General features: G+C 40.9%; 4 protein-coding genes across 11 annotated transcripts; 1 reads left to right on the top strand and 3 right to left on the bottom strand.

The window, feature by feature from the left end:
- Positions 1 to 1,616: 1,616 nt before the first annotated feature.
- On the bottom strand, positions 1,617 to 7,978 carry LOC6581424 (WD repeat-containing protein 35). Its single transcript, XM_002007118.4, has 11 exons — positions 7,646 to 7,978; positions 7,473 to 7,584; positions 6,975 to 7,411; positions 6,750 to 6,918; positions 6,092 to 6,685; positions 5,922 to 6,025; positions 3,754 to 4,031; positions 3,079 to 3,693; positions 2,718 to 3,025; positions 1,880 to 2,657; positions 1,617 to 1,819 (listed from the first exon to the last, which is right to left on the bottom strand). The coding sequence occupies exons 1-11, from the start codon at positions 7,667 to 7,669 to the stop codon at positions 1,636 to 1,638; spliced, it is 3,603 nt and encodes a 1,200-aa protein (XP_002007154.3). The 5' UTR covers positions 7,670 to 7,978; the 3' UTR covers positions 1,617 to 1,635.
- LOC26527435 (uncharacterized protein At4g17910) lies at positions 4,033 to 5,880 on the bottom strand. Its single transcript, XM_015161825.3, has 2 exons — positions 4,864 to 5,880; positions 4,033 to 4,792 (listed from the first exon to the last, which is right to left on the bottom strand). The coding sequence occupies exons 1-2, from the start codon at positions 5,576 to 5,578 to the stop codon at positions 4,137 to 4,139; spliced, it is 1,371 nt and encodes a 456-aa protein (XP_015017311.1). The 5' UTR covers positions 5,579 to 5,880; the 3' UTR covers positions 4,033 to 4,136.
- Positions 7,979 to 8,218: 240 nt separating the features above from the next.
- Positions 8,219 to 10,150, bottom strand: LOC6581423 (uncharacterized protein At4g17910). 5 transcript variants are annotated; one of them, XM_044009940.1, is made up of 3 exons: positions 9,471 to 9,563; positions 9,053 to 9,381; positions 8,219 to 8,993 (listed from the first exon to the last, which is right to left on the bottom strand). In XM_044009940.1, exons 2-3 carry the CDS (start codon positions 9,333 to 9,335, stop codon positions 8,281 to 8,283), a joined length of 996 nt encoding a protein of 331 aa, XP_043865875.1. In that variant the 5' UTR covers positions 9,336 to 9,381; positions 9,471 to 9,563; the 3' UTR covers positions 8,219 to 8,280. The 5 variants fall into 5 exon arrangements, with proteins under 5 accessions (XP_043865875.1, XP_015017310.1, XP_043865874.1 ...); XM_015161824.3 differs by adding an exon at positions 9,915 to 10,150 and having other exon boundaries at positions 8,220 to 8,993; positions 9,053 to 9,867; XM_044009939.1 differs by adding an exon at positions 9,915 to 10,150 and having other exon boundaries at positions 8,220 to 8,993; positions 9,053 to 9,854.
- Positions 10,151 to 10,320: 170 nt separating this feature from the next.
- LOC6581422 (glycerol kinase) lies at positions 10,321 to 17,878 on the top strand. 4 transcript variants are annotated; one of them, XM_015161820.3, is made up of 4 exons: positions 10,321 to 10,519; positions 10,643 to 10,817; positions 14,890 to 15,516; positions 15,715 to 17,878. In XM_015161820.3, the coding sequence occupies exons 3-4, from the start codon at positions 14,895 to 14,897 to the stop codon at positions 16,824 to 16,826; spliced, it is 1,734 nt and encodes a 577-aa protein (XP_015017306.1). In that variant the 5' UTR covers positions 10,321 to 10,519; positions 10,643 to 10,817; positions 14,890 to 14,894; the 3' UTR covers positions 16,827 to 17,878. The 4 variants fall into 4 exon arrangements, with proteins under 4 accessions (XP_015017306.1, XP_015017305.1, XP_015017307.1 ...); XM_015161819.3 differs by lacking the exon at positions 10,643 to 10,817; XM_015161821.3 differs by lacking the exons at positions 10,321 to 10,519; positions 10,643 to 10,817 and adding an exon at positions 11,100 to 11,225.
- Positions 17,879 to 18,015: the final 137 nt, after the last annotated feature.

The raw sequence follows: 18,015 nt of genomic DNA, 5'->3' as shown, positions 1-18,015 counted from the left end.
AAAAGCGAGCAAACGGAAAGAAAAGCAAAGAAAATGCTAACAACAAATGAATTCCACTCAGAGAGTCAAACGGAAAATTGAACACAAAACTTATTGCTTATAAAAATAACAATCGAAGAGCAGAAGAAAAATCGAGTGTTAGTCATTTATGGCGACTGCTCGACTATGCGATACCCTGTAATGCAGACTGTGGGATATAAAAGAGTGAATCGAGTTGTCTATTAATGGAGATTAAGAATAAGAATAAATACGAATGTGAATATAAATAAAATATGCTTATATCGTATATAATTCATATACGTGCTCAATTTCTGATAATAACCTTAACTCAACCTTTTTAATGGGCATAAATGATAATGGAATAATGGGTAAACAACGTTAAGAACATGATAACCGGTTACATACAGTAGAGCTAAACCAATATACCATGTCTTATACCCACATTTAATGAGTATTCGTGTAAATAGACAGAGTGGATGAGGAAGCACGAGAATAATTAGAGATAAAATATCCTAGACTGAGATGAAGAAAATGAGACTCAATATGTGACTGAAAAGAGTAACTTAAGGAATAAGGAAATTGTGTAATGCACGTGTCTAATAAGCTAAAGCACGTGTCTGCACGTACGGCACTCACCTTGACAATGTAGCAGCAGGTGTAGCGGCTGGAGCTGGAGCGTCAGCTGAACAGGTGAACAGGTTGCAGCAGCTTGCAGATTGTCCTGCAACATCCTTGCACTGCACTCGCACAATATTACGCGCGTCCTTGACCGTATCGAGCGCGCGTCTGATGCACACGCGTTAAACATTTCGCACGATTTGCGCGCACTTTAAACACACGCGAAAAAAAAAATCACGAACGAACGAGCAACAAAACAAATTGCCAATGTTTTGGCGCGCGTTTTGGAGAAACGCCCAAATGCAAATGATGCCGCTGGCCAGCCAGAAAATAAACAATTAAAAAACTTACCTGTGCTATATGGGCTAACTAGGCGACTTCACTAAGCTACGAATCACTGGATTTAACACCATTTAACACAATTTTGAGACTCCTGCAGGAGCAGGTGAAGCAGCGAAACAGCAAAACAGCTGAGCGTTGCAATTTGGCAGGGGGAAGCGGTGTTTGGGGTGTTTTGGGCTGGAGACCGTGCACCCTGTGGGATTGCAGCGGCGCCGGAGGCACAATGTGTGGCCAGCTATGCGCGTTTGGGTAACACTTTTACGAGAGAACGTAAATTTTGCGATTCACATTAATAAATAAACACGGCACAATTTCCGCTAGACAATTTCCAGGCGGGTTACCACTCACACAGTCAGTGCTGTGAACTGCGCGAATTTCAGTGTTGAAAAAGGTACAAAGTGCTCCACAGTAAACGAATGTTCGTTCAATGAGCAGCGGCGTTTGAAAGTATTATTGTTGCATTCGGCTGCCAACAGGGGGCGCCCGATTTAATAGCGATTTTCTGTGAAAAATTCGTTTTATTCGACTTCCAATAGGTGGCGTCTCAGCAAAAAATTACTCACTCAACGAAACGCTGCATTTAACAGCTGTTTAGTTAACGATTGTTAAAAAAAAAAATAATAATAATAATAAATATATTATATATATTATTTATATATAATTTTTTATCATTATTCACTTTATTAAGGCAATTGGGCTATGACATAACGGACATGTTCGATGCCTTGTTATCTCCATGGGCGATGCGCAATGATGGCAAGTCGAACATATCCAAATATTGCTCGTTGGCTGCGTGATGGGCTTGCCCGACGAAACACAGCCCGGAAAACGAGCACCACACTCCATGCAGGATGGCAAACTATGAATGAAAATGAAAAGTAATGTAAGCACTGATATTTATACTCAACTTAACACTCACTTGTCCGGCACATGGGCCGCACAGCTATAGCAAGCGACGGTGTCCACTTTGTGATCCTCGGGCTCATTTTTCGAGAATATGCTTACGGCCAGCTCCTCGTACTCTTGCTGCATCTTCTCGGGCAGTGATTCCAGGGACTCCAGCTTCATGAATGCCCGCGAGCAAGTGTCAAAAGATCTGTCTGCACAACTGGCCAAAGCCAGCAGGCTGTATATATCCTCCACGGGCAGGACATCGTCGTAGTCACGCAGTCGCAGGGATGTGATCACAGCACTGTGCATGATGCCAAAACGTAGTTGCCTCTGAGCGAGCAGCATATAATGATAGCCCTCAGCGCAGTGCCAGATGCGCTCAATGTAAGCAGCATCCTCCAAACTAATCTCGTCTAGCAGGCGATTCCGATCGATGGCATAGTCCAATTGGGGCGTGGCCAGCGACTTGAGATGATCTTCGGCAAGCAAAGCGGCCAGTATGTAAATCTTTTTGATGCGCAACAACGGGGCACGCTTCTCCACCTCCTGCTCGGCCAGCTTACAGAGCAGACGCGCTGCATCCAAATGCTTGCCAGCTTTGCGCTGCAGCTCAATGGCCTCTGGCAGCCGTCCTTCGTTCAAGAGCTGTGCTGCATGCTTGCTGAGCAGCACATTCACCTCTGGCATTTGATACCTTTGAGCCAGCTCCACGGCTTGGCCCCATTGACGCAGATTCACGCACGCATTGACAGCGGCCTTAGGATCACCGAATTTCAAATATGCCTGCACAGCCTCCGAGCACATTCCTGCATTGAGGACAAATCAATATTAATCACAAATAAATTGGGTGGCATCGCAACTCTTACCAACAGAGACTAGCATCTCAGCTAACTTCGTAAGCAGCGGACTCTTCTCTGAGAGTTTGTCGACGAACGTTACCAGCTCATCAAACTGTTCCAAGTGGTAAAGAGACTCAATGGAGCCCTCTAGGTAATGGGACTTTTCATAGTACTCCTTGGCACTCTCCCAGGACTTCAGATTGGCAAAGTGATGTCCAATCTCACGCCAGGCCGTTTCCATTTGCTGATCCGAAACACCAGCGCCTCCCATGCGATAGAGGTGCACCACTTTAAACCAGTCACAAAGAGTCATGCGCAAGTCAATGGCCAGATCCCTGAGAAGGTACATAATTAATAGCTAAACTAATTACAGCTCATTTAATCATACCTTCGATCCGCATCCATGTACAGCTTCTCGGCCTCATCAAACTCTCCATAGAAGGCAGCAATCTCGGCCTTTTGTAGTATTTGCGAGGTGATATTGCGCAGCCGCTTGATCAGCTTAATACCCGGATAGTTGGCACAGCGTACAAATGCATTCTCAGCTGTCTCCAGCTCCAGTTGCTTTAAGGCCGATTCTGCCAACAGACGCCACAGACGTGGATGTGGATTATCCTCAATGAACTGCTTGGCATCCTCGAGTCCAACATGCTCCAACAGATCGTCCGTGTCGCGCAACGACTTCACCCTCAACTGTATGAGATGAGAGGAGTTCTGCAGCTCACCGCAGCTGATGATGTCGTCCAGCAGCACGCTAGTAATCTCCAAATCCTCAAAAGTGCATATGTAGCCAGAGCAAGAGATGGGCTCTTCGGGATCGTTGCCACGAAAGATGTACATACGCGTCTTCTCCATGAGGGCCAGCAACAAGGGATTATCCTTGGCCCAGCTAACAGCCCAAACATCCTTGCGTTCTACGCGACTAAAGTTCAGCTGCGTCTCTCGATTGTCATCCAGATCCAAGAGTGTCATCACGCCCAAATTATCTATAATTGCCGCACGACTGTGAATAAACTAAGTATTTAAAGTTTGGATGAGGCAATTAGAAGTAGGCGCTGCTTACGTGGAATTGCAATTGATGGCAATTTTGTGGATCTTGGTGTGGGTAGTGTGGCGATTCCTCAGGGAAACATTCGCCACGCTGTATTCATTTATCACGCCCGACTCACAGGCGACAAGCAAGAGTTTTTCTGATAAGGCAATCGCACAGATCGGATCGATTACACGACGTTGCTCGCCCTGCACTATAAGATCTTTGGACAGTTCCACGCCAGTTGGCGTATCGTGGATGTGAAATCTCTTTTCCTTACGCGCTTTAACACCATGTAAATTGGATGTGCTCTAAAATGGAAACAAATCTTTATTTTAATTGAAGGCTTGATCATCTTATTACATTACAGTTTTCATACAATGCTGAGTTATTATACACGATTTTGGAACACTGCATTAGGCGATTCGAATGCCCCTCCTGTTCAATTGACATATTAGATGAGTAGTGATCAGCATGTATATAAATAGAATTAGCAACGACGTAATACTAGATCGTGATTCAGGGCTTAAGAAATATTTAATTCCACTCAACAGCAAATTGGCCAGGAGAAAGAAAGTCAAACCGTTCATATTCAAGGCTTCGCAGATAATATATGTTGGAACCGTTTCTCTGCCCTCCAACTTATCTAAATCTTTAACTGTGCTGATTAGCGTATCGGATATAACGCTGTCGATGCAAAAGTCACATATAAATATGGTCAGGGTGATCATGGTGATGGATATGGCACACATCCAAATAACATAGCCCAAATTGCAGGTGACCCGAGCGACGCCCACAATGTAATGGGCCGCTGCCATCAGTAGCCAACAACTTAACGATATGAGAAGCAGATCACGTAACTTGCGTAACATTTCCTGATAGCTGAGCAATGTGTTGCGCACCAACCACCTGCTAAAGCATATGGACAGCAAGTAAATGGCGAAAAAGCCGGGCAGCGAAAAGATACCCTCACGATTGGCAAACAGCAGGGTAGTGCGTGGAAAATAATGCTCCATAACGATTGGCGAGAGATAGCCAAAGGATAGACATAATTGATGGGTCAACAAAAGTCCTGCAGATATAGAATAAATATATACATTAGACATGTGCTTCAACTGTTTTCAGTTTCGTCATAGCACTTGCCACAGGCCATCGGAAAGAGCTGTGCATCAGTGCGAGCCACTAGGCTGAGCACGCTGCCTATGAGCTTGGTGATGCCCAGCGTAAAGAACGCATTCATATGTCTTCCATACTCGTGCTCGTCCTGCTCGAACTTAAGCAGACGATTGTAAAAAATCCGAACGAAGCCCAGCACGATCAGCGGCAATGTGGAGCGCAGAGCACAGCGACGTATATCTACCCAGTTTCGAGATCGACGCGACACCAGGCCCATGGTGAGCACAAAAAGTCCAATTCCGGTGTCCATTAAAGTGGCCCCAAATTTACGGCTCTTTCGATATGGCCGATGAAAGCTTTTAAAGTCGATGGCCAGTATACAGACGGCTGTGATTAGGTGAGTCAGTGCCCGCACCACGGTTAAGCATAATGGCCGGCTGCCCAAGTCAAATTCCCTGCGAGTCTTGGCGCGCGATAAGGCCCGCGTCCACAAAATATATATCAATAAAAATATGATCAGAAGTCCGACAAAGTAGTGAATATACGCGCTCGCCACCGTTGTGAAGAGGATGCCCTGCGGAACGATCAATGAGAACTCAATCAAAAAGCCTTTGTTTCGACCAAGCCGATGCGAATATTTCCCCGTTATAATGCGAGCGATTACAATGCCCATAAATGTAGCCAAAATTGCGACCATTGTGTCGCAGGACAGCGCCTTCCAGACGGCCTTCCCGAATGTCATGGCTAGTTCAATGTATCAAATTGCGATCGAGATATTTGTTCTATTTGTTTCTAATACAAAATTTATGCGACACGCTCAGAATTTAAGACACAAATGACTGACTTGATTTCGAATTGAGTATACAAAATGTGAATGTGACATATCGGGCGCTAAAGACTAAGGGTTAACGAAAGATGGATAGTTGTGTGTCGATAGATATTCGAACACATGTATAAATAAAGGGTAGATAGCGAGGTATTTGGATATGTGATAGATAGTTAATTAGATTGGCATATGGATTAAAATACAGCAAAATATATATATATACATATGTAGATATATATATAGATATGTAGGCACTTACCTTTGGCGTATAATAATGCCAAATGAGTATTTCCTCGTACGAAGCAATCACCACATAAGCAGCATTAATGCCCACAAATCGAGGCTTGATATCCGTATACTTGGCTGTAATATGAATATGAGAAAAATACAATAAAAACTACATTATTTCAAGCAATGCCGCTAACTCACAGTCCACTGTCGTCCCAATGGAGTTGCACAGCAATAGCTGATATACTCGGCCATCAGAGTTGTTGCTGTTGTTGTGTGTTTCCAGCGTGCTGAGCGCAATCTCTTTAATGTTGCTGCTAACACATTCTACGCCGATCACACAGTGCTCGTTGCTGGCAGCCAAGCAAAGTGTCGGCTCCACCTCCTTGAGGAAACTCTGATTGGACACCGTGTTCCAGAAGGTAATGACGTTAGTCGAGCTGCTGCTGCCGCCACTGCCACTGCCGCCATTGCCATTGCTGCTGTTGAGAAACACAACCGTCTTTTCGAAGTAACACCAAATGTACTCGGGCCGTATATTGGCAAAATATATAAACGAGTCGACAGCCATTGCAATGCGCAACGATTTGCCCTCCCAGCTAACGGACGTAATGTCACTGCCAGGCACTTTTAGGGTGCGATGTAGCCGTCCCAGCGGTGAGTAGAAGCAGACCTGATTGGTATCCCGCATTGGGCTGGCTGCCTCTAGAGATGTGCCACAAATGGCCAATACGCTGCCATCGTGATTCCACTTGGCGTCCACATTACGCATGCCTGTGTCAAAAATTGCTGGATCTGCGGGAAAAAACGTAAATAATATAAATATAAATAGTTCATATCTATTAATCAGTACACCTACTATCATCGTTTTCATTGCGCATAATTTGCACCTTTCCGTTCTCATAGCAAATCGCTAAAACAGGTCGGCTGCGATTGTTCAAGGTCCCGCTAAACCAGCTGATGCTCGCAATGCGCTGTATACGACCCGCTGAGCTGCTGAGCGTAATGCACTTAATGTTGAGTTTCATCTGTGAAACAGGTATATTAGCTTTAACATCTTATCTATGGTCATCATAATACACACCGCAAAGTTTCCTTGATTATCGTACAGATGGCATTCGCCGTTGGCCAGGGCAAACAGTATGAGTCGATTATCTGGACTCCATTGCACGCCAGTTAGATGGGTATTTTTAAGCTCTTTGCCAAATATACGATTGCCATCGACGGAGCCCACAATGATGGCGCCATCCTCATACACAATGCAGATTTTGGTGCCATCCGAGGTCCAGCTCATGCCTGCCACTGTTGATTTCTTACGATCGTTGGTCATCTCCTCATACCAGGCGCCCTTGTACAGCATCCACACCATTATAACGCCGTCTACATCCGATGAGGTTAGCTTATGCTGTGCATCATTCCAAGTCACCACCTTGACCGATTCCTTGTGCCCATCCAATGTCTGATTCATTGAGAGATTGGAAACGGCGGCAAGGCCGCCTTTGCTCGGCCCATTATTGGCAGCTGCAATGAAATTATATATTATTTATTTCTTTAATTATTATAAATATTTCATTCGGCTAACCTTGATCCAATTTGAGCACCTTCAGCAATCCCTCTGTGCCGGCAACCGCAATGTAGCCTTTCTCCTTGTTCCATGCAATGCAATTTAGCTTCACATTGTTGGGAATTGCGATCTGTGGATATTGATAAATTTAAATAAATTCATGAATGAATATTTAATATATTTTATTTTACCTTTTTGCTTAGATAAACAAACATTTTTTAATTCACGCTGTTTTTCGCTCTGCAGTTTGTTTACACCTGTTTTCGTTCGTAAATTATTGCCATAGCAATACTTTAAGTACGCATGCACCTGTTTACAGTTACGTTGCCATGACGTCGCATTGGTTGAACATATTTGAAATTTGCTTAAGAATTCACACCTTTCAGCTGCGCATGCGCCACGGATTTGGTTTTTAGATTACGCATATTACAAACTGTTTTAATGTTAATGCACAGAAATTTCTTAACTTTCGTTGCGATTCTTTTCAACCAATTATACTCAACGAAGAGAGTGTGAAAGAGAGCACCACAAACTGTGCTCACTGTGAACCAGTTACCAATGAACTATTAATTGAACTGAAGAGGAGCTGAACGGAAACGAGCTTGTTCTTATCTTTAACGTTCTTTTAACGTTCGGTTATGCCAAAAGGTTGTAAATCATAAAAAATGCAATTGATATATAGTTTTAAAAAAGTAATTGACCGAAATTTTTATTCATCAGCAAATATAAATACATAAGCAAACAAATTGAACACACATTTTGTATATGAAAAGTTGTTATTTTATTTATCACAGCGAGAGAATTTCTTAATTGATTATAAATTTATTTAGGCAATGCGAATACGCCTTTTATACAGTTGAAAGACGGCGAACGTTACCACAAACATATAGATGTGTAAAATGAGCACTGATGCAGCATCCGAACGCTTCTTGGGCTTCAAAAAGATATTGACACAACCTGTTGATATATTGGCCAAAAGAAAGTAGACTAGACCATTCATGTTCAATGACTCGATGATAATACATTGTGTTCCGCTGCTCTTAATAGCAACTGTTTTCGATGGAATTAATAAACCCTTCTCTAGATTCTCACTTTCGTTAAACTGGGTTTCGTCCATTAGGCTCTGCGGCTCGTCAAGTTTCCGTTCGTTCGCTTCCTCGAATATCAGGTTAAAAATTACCATGGTCAGCCATAACATGGTGCTCATTATAGCAAACATCCATATGACGTAGCCCAAATTGCAGGTGACTCGAGAGATACCAACTGCATAGGCGCTGACTGCCATCAGTAGCCAGCAGGCAATCACTATGATAAGCAGACTACGAAGTTTTCCAATCATTTCTTTAAAGCTATATACCGTTTTGGCAAACAACCAACGGCCGAAGTAAATAGATAACAAATAAAGCGCCACGAAACCGGGTATCGAAAAAATACCCTCGCGATTAGCGCTCAAGAATGTGGTACGAAGTACATCATCATCCATCACATATTCCGAGATACCGCCGAAGGTGAGGGCCACTTGATGGCATACCAAAACACCTGTAAGCATGGAGAATTACGTTAGTTTACGCGTAGAATTTGTTTGTTTATGAACTTACAAAACGCTATAGGCAATAGCTGCCAGTCTGTATGCGCGAAATAGCCAAAGATGCTACCAAAAAGTTTGGTCAGTCCCAGAGTGAAGAATGCATTCAAATGGACGCCATACTCATGTTCATCCTGTCCATAGTCAATCGCAAGGAGCGCTACGACTCGAGCAATGCCCAGAAGTATCAACGGCATTGCAGATAGCAGAACATGACGCCGCAATTCAATGCAACTGCGCGGACGCCGAGACACCAAACCCATCACTACTACAAAGAGGCCAATACCCGTGTCCATGAGCCGAGCGCCAAAGAGTCGACTCTTTCTATATCGGCGATCAAAGCTGCCAAAGTCAATCGCCAGTATACAAATAGATGTGATCAAATGAGTCAGGGCACGGCCCACAGTAAGGGCAATAGGCCGACTACCTACATTAAATTGAGATTGCTTTTTGATTCGCGATATCGCACGGGTCCGCATAATGTAAAAGAATAGCAGAGCAATCATAACTGCCACGAAATGCGCACTGTAATCACTAGCCACTGTCACGAAAAGAACGCCCGGCACCACAACCAAGGGAAACTCCACTAGGTAGCATATTGTAGGAGTCAGTCGACTTGTCCGCTTTGGGGTCAATATCGCACGTGCCAATACAACGCCCGAAAAGCTAGCCAATATAGCAAACTGTGACAATAAGCTCTGCTCTATCGACTTGAACGAACGCTTATCAGTATGTTGCTCAGGTATATCGTACACTTCTGCCAACCCAATTAGTCCGCTGTCCATGGTGTTTGACCAAATACTGGCGTGCCATAGCTGCAAGTGTTAACTAAAATTATATTTTGATAATAGCCTACTCAATTTACGCACACATACGTTCGGTGATAAGCTTACACGAAATATTGAAAACGATTGTAGCAATAATACTGTTATATTAACTAAGAAACTCTAACACAGATAGATAGACACCTGTATTTACAGATTGCCATTCCTACTTTGAATTTGAATTTTTAGCTTTTGGCGCGCAAATTGTACATGCGACGCAACAGTTGTGAAAACTGAACGACAACGCTCAAAATTTATGAATATCTTCTCGATGTATATATGACTAGTTAATGGGAAAATATAATTATAACAATGAATAACGTGTATCATAGTTCGCTACAATTCTATCAAATACCTATGCTCATAATACACAATGTTTGTGTGAATAAATATCGTCATTGCAACGACAAAACTGTTGAGCAAACGGAACGGCGATGGATGTATAGTATTTATGCAGCCCTGGTATGTTGGCAATAAACAACCAAAAAAAAGGGCTCGTCAGTAAAGTTGATTTTATTAAGAGAGCAATATAATTAATGGCAGGTTTTTTTACTCATGGCTTCCGTGATCCATAAAAGATGCAGGTGCTTATCAAAGCATTGTCGTGGTTAAAATGATAACAAATAGTGTTATAGCTAGCCTGAAATACTTTTAGGGTGAGTAAACCGGTACACGTGCTCGTCTTGTTGTAAATACCGTCTATTTTATCAAGAAACATTGCTCTGAGCTCTATAAGATAGCGCATTGCTCACAAAAATGTCTAAACGTTTGGATATTAGGTAAATCGCGGTTAACACCACACGCCATAAACATAAACAAACATGAAACTAAGATAAACATTTGACGTGTGGCTGCTGTTCGCAACAGTGACGTCATCAGTGCAAATACAAACCGACCAATCGCCAAGCAGCTTTGAGGGGCTTGTCTACTCGCAGTTGTGTATTCTCTGCACTGGTATGTATATATGTATGTACATGTGATAATGTTTCTCTGTGTGAGTGTGTCTCCTATTGATTTATTTTGTTGAGCTTCTGAGCGGCTAAGCATCACGTGCTGCTGCTGCTCGCCCACCCACACACGCCTCATTGACAGCCACCGCTGCTCGCTTTCTCTCTCGATCTCTCTTTCTCTTGTTATTCTCTTGTTTATATTGATCGCGTTGGTCAATCTTGCACAGTCATCAATAGATTTCGGTTCAGTTTGTCGCCAACTGCGCGAGTGTTGACAACCAAACGCGGAAATAAATATTTAATTTGCATACGTTGACTGCCGGCTATTATTTGTTTTTGTAAATCAAATTTACGTAATTGTTGTCTTACAAGCTTTGCATTTGCTGTTGCGCATTTGCATTCGTTTCAAGGTGTATGTCGAAAAGTGCATATAATTTAAATATTATAATTATCGTTGTATTTGCATGTGTGTGCGATCTGCTTGTGTGATTAACAGCCAACAGTTGGCCAAGTGTTTATAAAAGCGACTAATTAAAAAGCTTTGACCTTTAGACGCTGGCGGGTATATGATTATAATTTATTGTTAGCGCCATCTATTACTGTTCTTTGACAACTTTCCTTATCTATTTTCGGCCTATTTGATTATTATAGATTTATAGACTTCTGATAACAATTTATTGTGGCTGACATCGGTTGATATTATTTAACAACTGTTCCCCTTTCAATCAACTCATTTAACCCTTACGAGACGAACGTCTTACAATAAGTTGTTGCTGGCGCCATCTATTTAAGTTGTTTTGCCAATTCTTTAATTTCTGTCGATCTACTTGTCAGCATTTATTCATTTCCATTTTGCAATCAAAATAAACAGTTCTCGTATTGCGCTGTGTTACTCGGTTTGTTGACCCAACGGTATATGCATATATGCATACACGTATAGATATTTATATGTGTATTTAATATATACACACCTGCACCTGCATATATCATATTCGTTTCATTCGCTTGCTGTGCATCCAATTGCCCCACAATGCAAATATAACACCTATTTATACGTGTTTACACACAGGTGATAAACATTTCAAAATATGTAACTCTACGAATTTTGTATGCCCTGCATGAAACACTTCATTCAGTTCACATGCCATACGCGAAGTTAGGGTATATTTCGAATAGATTTCATCACTCGCTATCATTGGCCCATAGCTGATTTTTGTATATTTTGCATATTAAAACAATATTAATGAAGTTGAATGAAATCGTTGCACAAAACACGTTTCTTTTTGCTTATATTGTCAAATGATTGGAATTCAAAAAATTTTAAACTGAATTATTTTTAGCATTATTTGCGCTATTTTAACACGACCAAGAAGCTCAATGAATGCAAGTGTAACATATTCATTGTGTGAATGACTTCTATATGTATAATTGCATATAGAAAAAAAAATAAATAAAAAAAATATATGATATATAATATATATGAATGGCTTTCTACATTATAATAAAAAATATATTTTTGAATAAAATGAAAATATTTGTTCGAAATTATTTTTTTTTTTATATCTATTTGTTTTACTTTAATATTTTCTTTATCATCATATTTTGTATTATATAATTTATTTATTTCGTCAAAATTTCTAGAATTGATATAACTCTAATATTATACTTTTTTAAATTTATTTTATATATTTATTATTATTTTTTTTTTATTAATTTTTTTTCTTATATAATTTCTGGTTGTTAGATTTTTATAGTTTTTGTCTAGCTCTAGCTATACTGAATGTTATGTTTTATATTTTTATTGTTAGTGTAACAAATCGATTTACTTATCGTTTGTTGGCATATTTATGATACGCATATGTATTTGTAAGCATTGTAAGCATATGTATTTGCTTAAATGCCAAAACAATGCGCTCACCCACACTGTGACCCGTCTCTCCTGTCGCCTGTATTTCTCTCTCTGTCTCTCTTACCTTCTACTCTCAAATCAGCCGGCTTTTCTTATCAGCTGTTCACTCTTCTTTCTTCTGCATTTATCGCACTTGGGATTGTGTGTCGTGTCAATGTTTGTTTTCAATGCGTCGCTGCCTGCAGTAAAAGCTCTTGCTATAAATATATACATATATAATTATGTAGTATATATAGACGCGCCTTCGCTTTGATATGGCTGGCGGTTACGAGCAGCTGTCACTGGATCCCTGACTTTCAGATACTTTTTGGCGCTCGCCTTGAACGGATGTCGTGTGTGTCTCCTACGAAACTTAAAAAATAAAATCAAATTAAAAACAGCTGTAAAAAAAAAACCAACAAATCATATTAAGTGAGACACAATAAAAACACGCTCGAGTTCTGCCCCAAACTCCGACTTCGTTCTCTCCTAGCAGCCGTTCTACTTACTAATAAACAAAAACACATCGAAGTGCAATACAACTAAGTGATCTCTCCTTCACTCCAACACCGTCTCTTCAAGCAAGTGAAAGACTAGCAAGTACTCTCAGTATTTCTTCAAACGAAAAGCGAACGCATTACAATAAAAATAAAAAGCACGAGCGCGCTCTCCCTCTCTCTCTCTCTTCGTTACTGTTTTGTTTAAGTATTGTAGTGTTAACATCGTGATTGGCTCTTATCACTGTTATCAATAATTGCAACAACAAGGTAAACTTAAAGACTGCAACATACAACTTCTTTAATAGCTCTTGTTTAATCAGTCTGCCTCTATAATTAAAACTGATAAATAATACTAAGAATTTATTGATCGAAAGCTTAGAGGTCATACATATGCATATGTAATCTATCTATACAGTCCCTACATCTTTATTTATAAATCTAAATGACGAAACGATTAAACGGCCAAGTCGCATATATGTTTGTATATAGGAAAATTACCCTATTCGTATACATAGAAAGAGAACTCCGAGTGACATTGACTCGAACTTGGACTCTGCGATCAGCTACATCACGAAAAGCATTTTAAAATTACGGTTTACTTACACATATACATATGTATGTATATATGTACATATGTACATATGTGCTCGTGTAAATAATTGACATCACTCGATCATTATTTGTCTCTTATCTATTTACTCTCTGGACTCTGCCAACGAAAAATTTTAAACAAAAACCCAAAAAGCTTCTACAAATTTATAGATAACCATTGTCTTACAATACATACATGTGTTTATACTATATACATGTATCTTTGTATGTATGTATGTATTTGTGTCAGTATTTTGTAGAGGGCTCGACCGTTCAACCAACAAAGCTTTGGGGTTTGGCTCCAATTTGCAAGGGGTACAAAGTCAACCGCGAAAATAACAAAATAAATAGACTTTTGTTTCGCATGTGAAAAATAAATGCTCTCTTGAAAACAGCTAAGAGTTCTGCGTTAAAGGTTAAACGATCGTTGACTGTCCGAAAGCAAGATCATATTGCAGATAAGATCATATTGTATAGAAGATATTCGAGTAAAGTCTCAATAAATGCAATTGAATATCAGGTTTGTAATATAATTTGTTTAATTTATGCAAGGCTGTCTCAGACGTTTTATTCAAAACGTATCTCGATTTGCGATTTTTTACGTATATTCGAGTTAGTACTTAAGTCCCTCAATTATACTGACAAGTTTAACTTTTTGAACACACCTCGTATATACGTCAATATAAGAAATATGATCATCAATGACAGTTTTATTAGCGATCGCTGACCCCAAACAATTATATATACATATATATAATCTTCCCAGTCGATCTACACGTGTCTATCGGTTCATCCGAACGTGAATCCATCTCGACTGAATCTATATCAAACGAATGTAATTATTTCTCAAAACTCTTATCAAATGACTACAGAAAATACTCTACTCTATATGTTTACCGTATGTACTCAAATTTAATTAGTAAATGAGAAAATGGAAAGATCATATCGCATTCGCATGAGTGTATTCTGCCTGTGTTCCCTATCAACATTGTCGCCTTGTATATTTTCATTATCGTGAGCTAATAATAGTTTGATTTCCGCATTATACCGCATTATTCCGTTGCCTAATCGAGACTAATTCTTTTTTCATTTTGCAGCCAGCATGACGGAGGGGAAGAACGTACCGAATTCGAGTGCCGATGTGCCATTTCGCAGCAAAGAGCTGCGCAAGCAGTCCCTGATCCAACACACAGGCCTCGTCGGTGTCATCGATGAGGGCACCAAGACCATTGGCTTCTCGATCTATACGACGCCCGATTTCAAGGAAATCGCCGCACATCGTGTGGAATTGGGTGTAATATCATCGCAGGATGGCTGGTATGAGCAGGATCCGCTGGAGATGATGGCATCGATAAACAAGTGCGCCGAAGAGGCAATTAAACAGCTTCCAGAACTTGGCTTCAGCTCCAGCGACATTATCACAGTCGGCATTACCAATCAGCGAGAGACGACTATCGTGTGGGATGCTGTCACCGGCAAGCCGCTCTACAATGCCATCGTGTGGAAGGATATACGCACGAGCAGCACAGTCGAACAAATTGTGGCCAAGGTTCAGGATCCGAACTATTTCAAAAGGCGAACCGGACTGCCCATCTCAACGTATTTCTCCGCCCTGAAGATACGCTGGCTGAAGGACAATGTGCCCGAGGTGCGGCAAGCGTGTCGAGAGAAGCGCTGCAAGGCTGGCACAGTCGATAGCTGGATCATATGGAATCTAACGAATGGTAAGCATTAATACATATAATATGTGGGGCTTAGGTATATTATAATTATTATCCGTAAAGTGAATAGATCCGGTCTTCCATCGTTCCTTCCTTCCGTCTATCTATGCACATAAATCTCTTGCTCTGATTTTATTTAACACTGACAATTCTCACAATATTCATTTACATATTAAGTAATCAGAATCTTTCTCCACTTAGGTGCTCTACACATTACGGATGTGACAAATGCTTCACGCACGTTGCTCATGAATCTGGAAACCCAAAACTGGGATCCGGTGTTGCTGAAAACCTTTGCCATTCGGGAGGAAATGCTGCCCAGCATACACAGCTGCTCTGAGGTCTTTGGTAAGATCACCTCGGAGAGGAGTGCCCTACGCGGCATCACACTGAGCGGAATATTGGGCAATCAGCAGGCCTCGCTGTTGGGGCAGATGTGCGTCAAGCCCGGCCAGACAAAGAATACATATCGTTCCGGCTGTTTTCTGCTCTGCAATACGGGCGACAAGCCCGTCTTCTCCAGCCATGGACTGTTGACAACGGTTGCCTATAAACTAGGACCCCAAGCACCAACGATATACGCTCTGGAGGGCTCGGTCTCAGTGGCCGGCCATGCTCTGTCCTGGCTGCAGCAGAAGGTGCGACTGCTGCCCGATTCGCGAGATGCTGAGAAATATGCCGAGGCGGTGCCCACGGCGGGTGATGTTTACTTCGTGCCGGCGTTTACGGGTCTGTATGCGCCCTATTGGCGGCAGAATGCTCGCGGCATTATCATTGGATTGACGCAGTTCACGCGAAAGAATCATATTGTACGCGCAGCCCTGGAGAGCATTTGTTTCCAGACCCGCGACATATTGGAGTGCATGCATCAGGAGTGCGGCTACGACATAAACAAACTCCATGCGGACGGCAAGTTGACTACAAATAATCTGCTGATGCAGCTCCAAGCCGACACAGCCGGTCTGCCCCTCTTTCGGTCCCAGCTGATGGACTCGACGGCCTTCGGAGCGGCCATGTGTGCCGCCCAGGCCGAAGGCATCGATCTGTGTAAATTTGAGCCGGAGAAGCGTTATTACGAGAACGTCCATTACGACACCTTTCTGCCGACCACCACGGAACAGGAGCGCGAAGAGCGGTACGGCAAGTGGAAGCGTGCCGTGGAGCGCAGCCTGGGCTGGGTCATCAAGCAGAAGAAGACGCGCACCCACACTGAAGAGAACTATCGCATGTTATCCTCACTGCCAGCGAGCATCTTCCTTATCAGCACTTTTGCCATGCTCGTCCATTCCCTATCAGCAACTGTGAAGTCATAAATGACAAAAAACAAAAACAAAATGTGTATTTGGTTTTACAACCTTAAGACTCATTGAAAATGTGTGAAAAAAAACTTGGGTATATTGTATTTGTGGAAATGTTTGTGAAAGCAAGTAGAATAATAATTCCATAGAGTGTATATGTATTTTAGCTTAGAGCTAATATGTCCGTATGTTTGAACGCATCAATCTTGGCGAATACAAAAGCTAGGGTATAGATATTTGATTTATAAATAAGTTTAACATTATTTGTCGATAACTTATGACAATAACTTAATATTGGGTAAAAAAAAAAAATGACTGCTCAACGAGAATTTAAATTATTGTATTATTATTTTTATAATAATAATAATATTATGATTATTAAAGCTAGAGACTCAAAGTTGTAATGCACAATTATGACAGATTTATTAGTAATCGGATGATCTTCGACATTTCCTAATATACACACAAACAAATACTAATACCCTGTAAGTCTTAAGGTATCTGCTAGTCGAGCACTGCCGACTATTTAGTATGTTCTTTTAAAGCCGATGCGATAGCAGCTTTAGAGAGTCCCATTATCGGTTGTGATAATTATTATTTAATTAGTGGAACTAACGATCCCATGTATATAACTATGTTTGTAGCTTTTCTTTTCTGGAATGCTTCGAAAAGTCTTCAGTAGCTTTGGCTTTAAATTAATATATATAGCACACATATATGTAAATAGTTTGTGTTTTCACTCATTCTCTGCCTGTTTGTGTTTAGCTAGTAATATGTACATATATAATTCGTGTACTTATCTTATCGCTCTACAAGCTGTACTAGGCGCTAGCTTCAAATGTTTGATAAATCGAAAAAGTTCATCGATAACCCACACAAAAACCCAAATATTTATATCACCTAATTGTACATACATATAGATAAACATTCATACTATATACATAGATATATATTTAACCAGAGCGCAAATGACATTTGTATATTACCTAATATTTAATATGTAACTATGTATGATAGACGTTTGTCTAGTTTATAGGCTATACAAATATACGATTCAAAATGATAAATGACTATTCTTTATGTTCTTGATAGGATTCATTTATGATACATATATGATATTTGCTCAGAAATGAGATTTTGGGTATTGATTTTAAATTGTTTCTTAATATAGGTTATATAACAATCATGTTAAAGACCGTCTAAT

Source organism: Drosophila mojavensis, unplaced genomic scaffold (genome assembly GCF_018153725.1).
Source record: "Drosophila mojavensis isolate 15081-1352.22 unplaced genomic scaffold, ASM1815372v1 contig_74, whole genome shotgun sequence".
In the NCBI taxonomy this organism is placed as follows: Eukaryota; Metazoa; Arthropoda; class Insecta; order Diptera; family Drosophilidae; genus Drosophila; species Drosophila mojavensis.
Note: the sequence above shows the minus strand (reverse complement) of the source record. Positions and strands in the feature narration are given on the sequence as shown.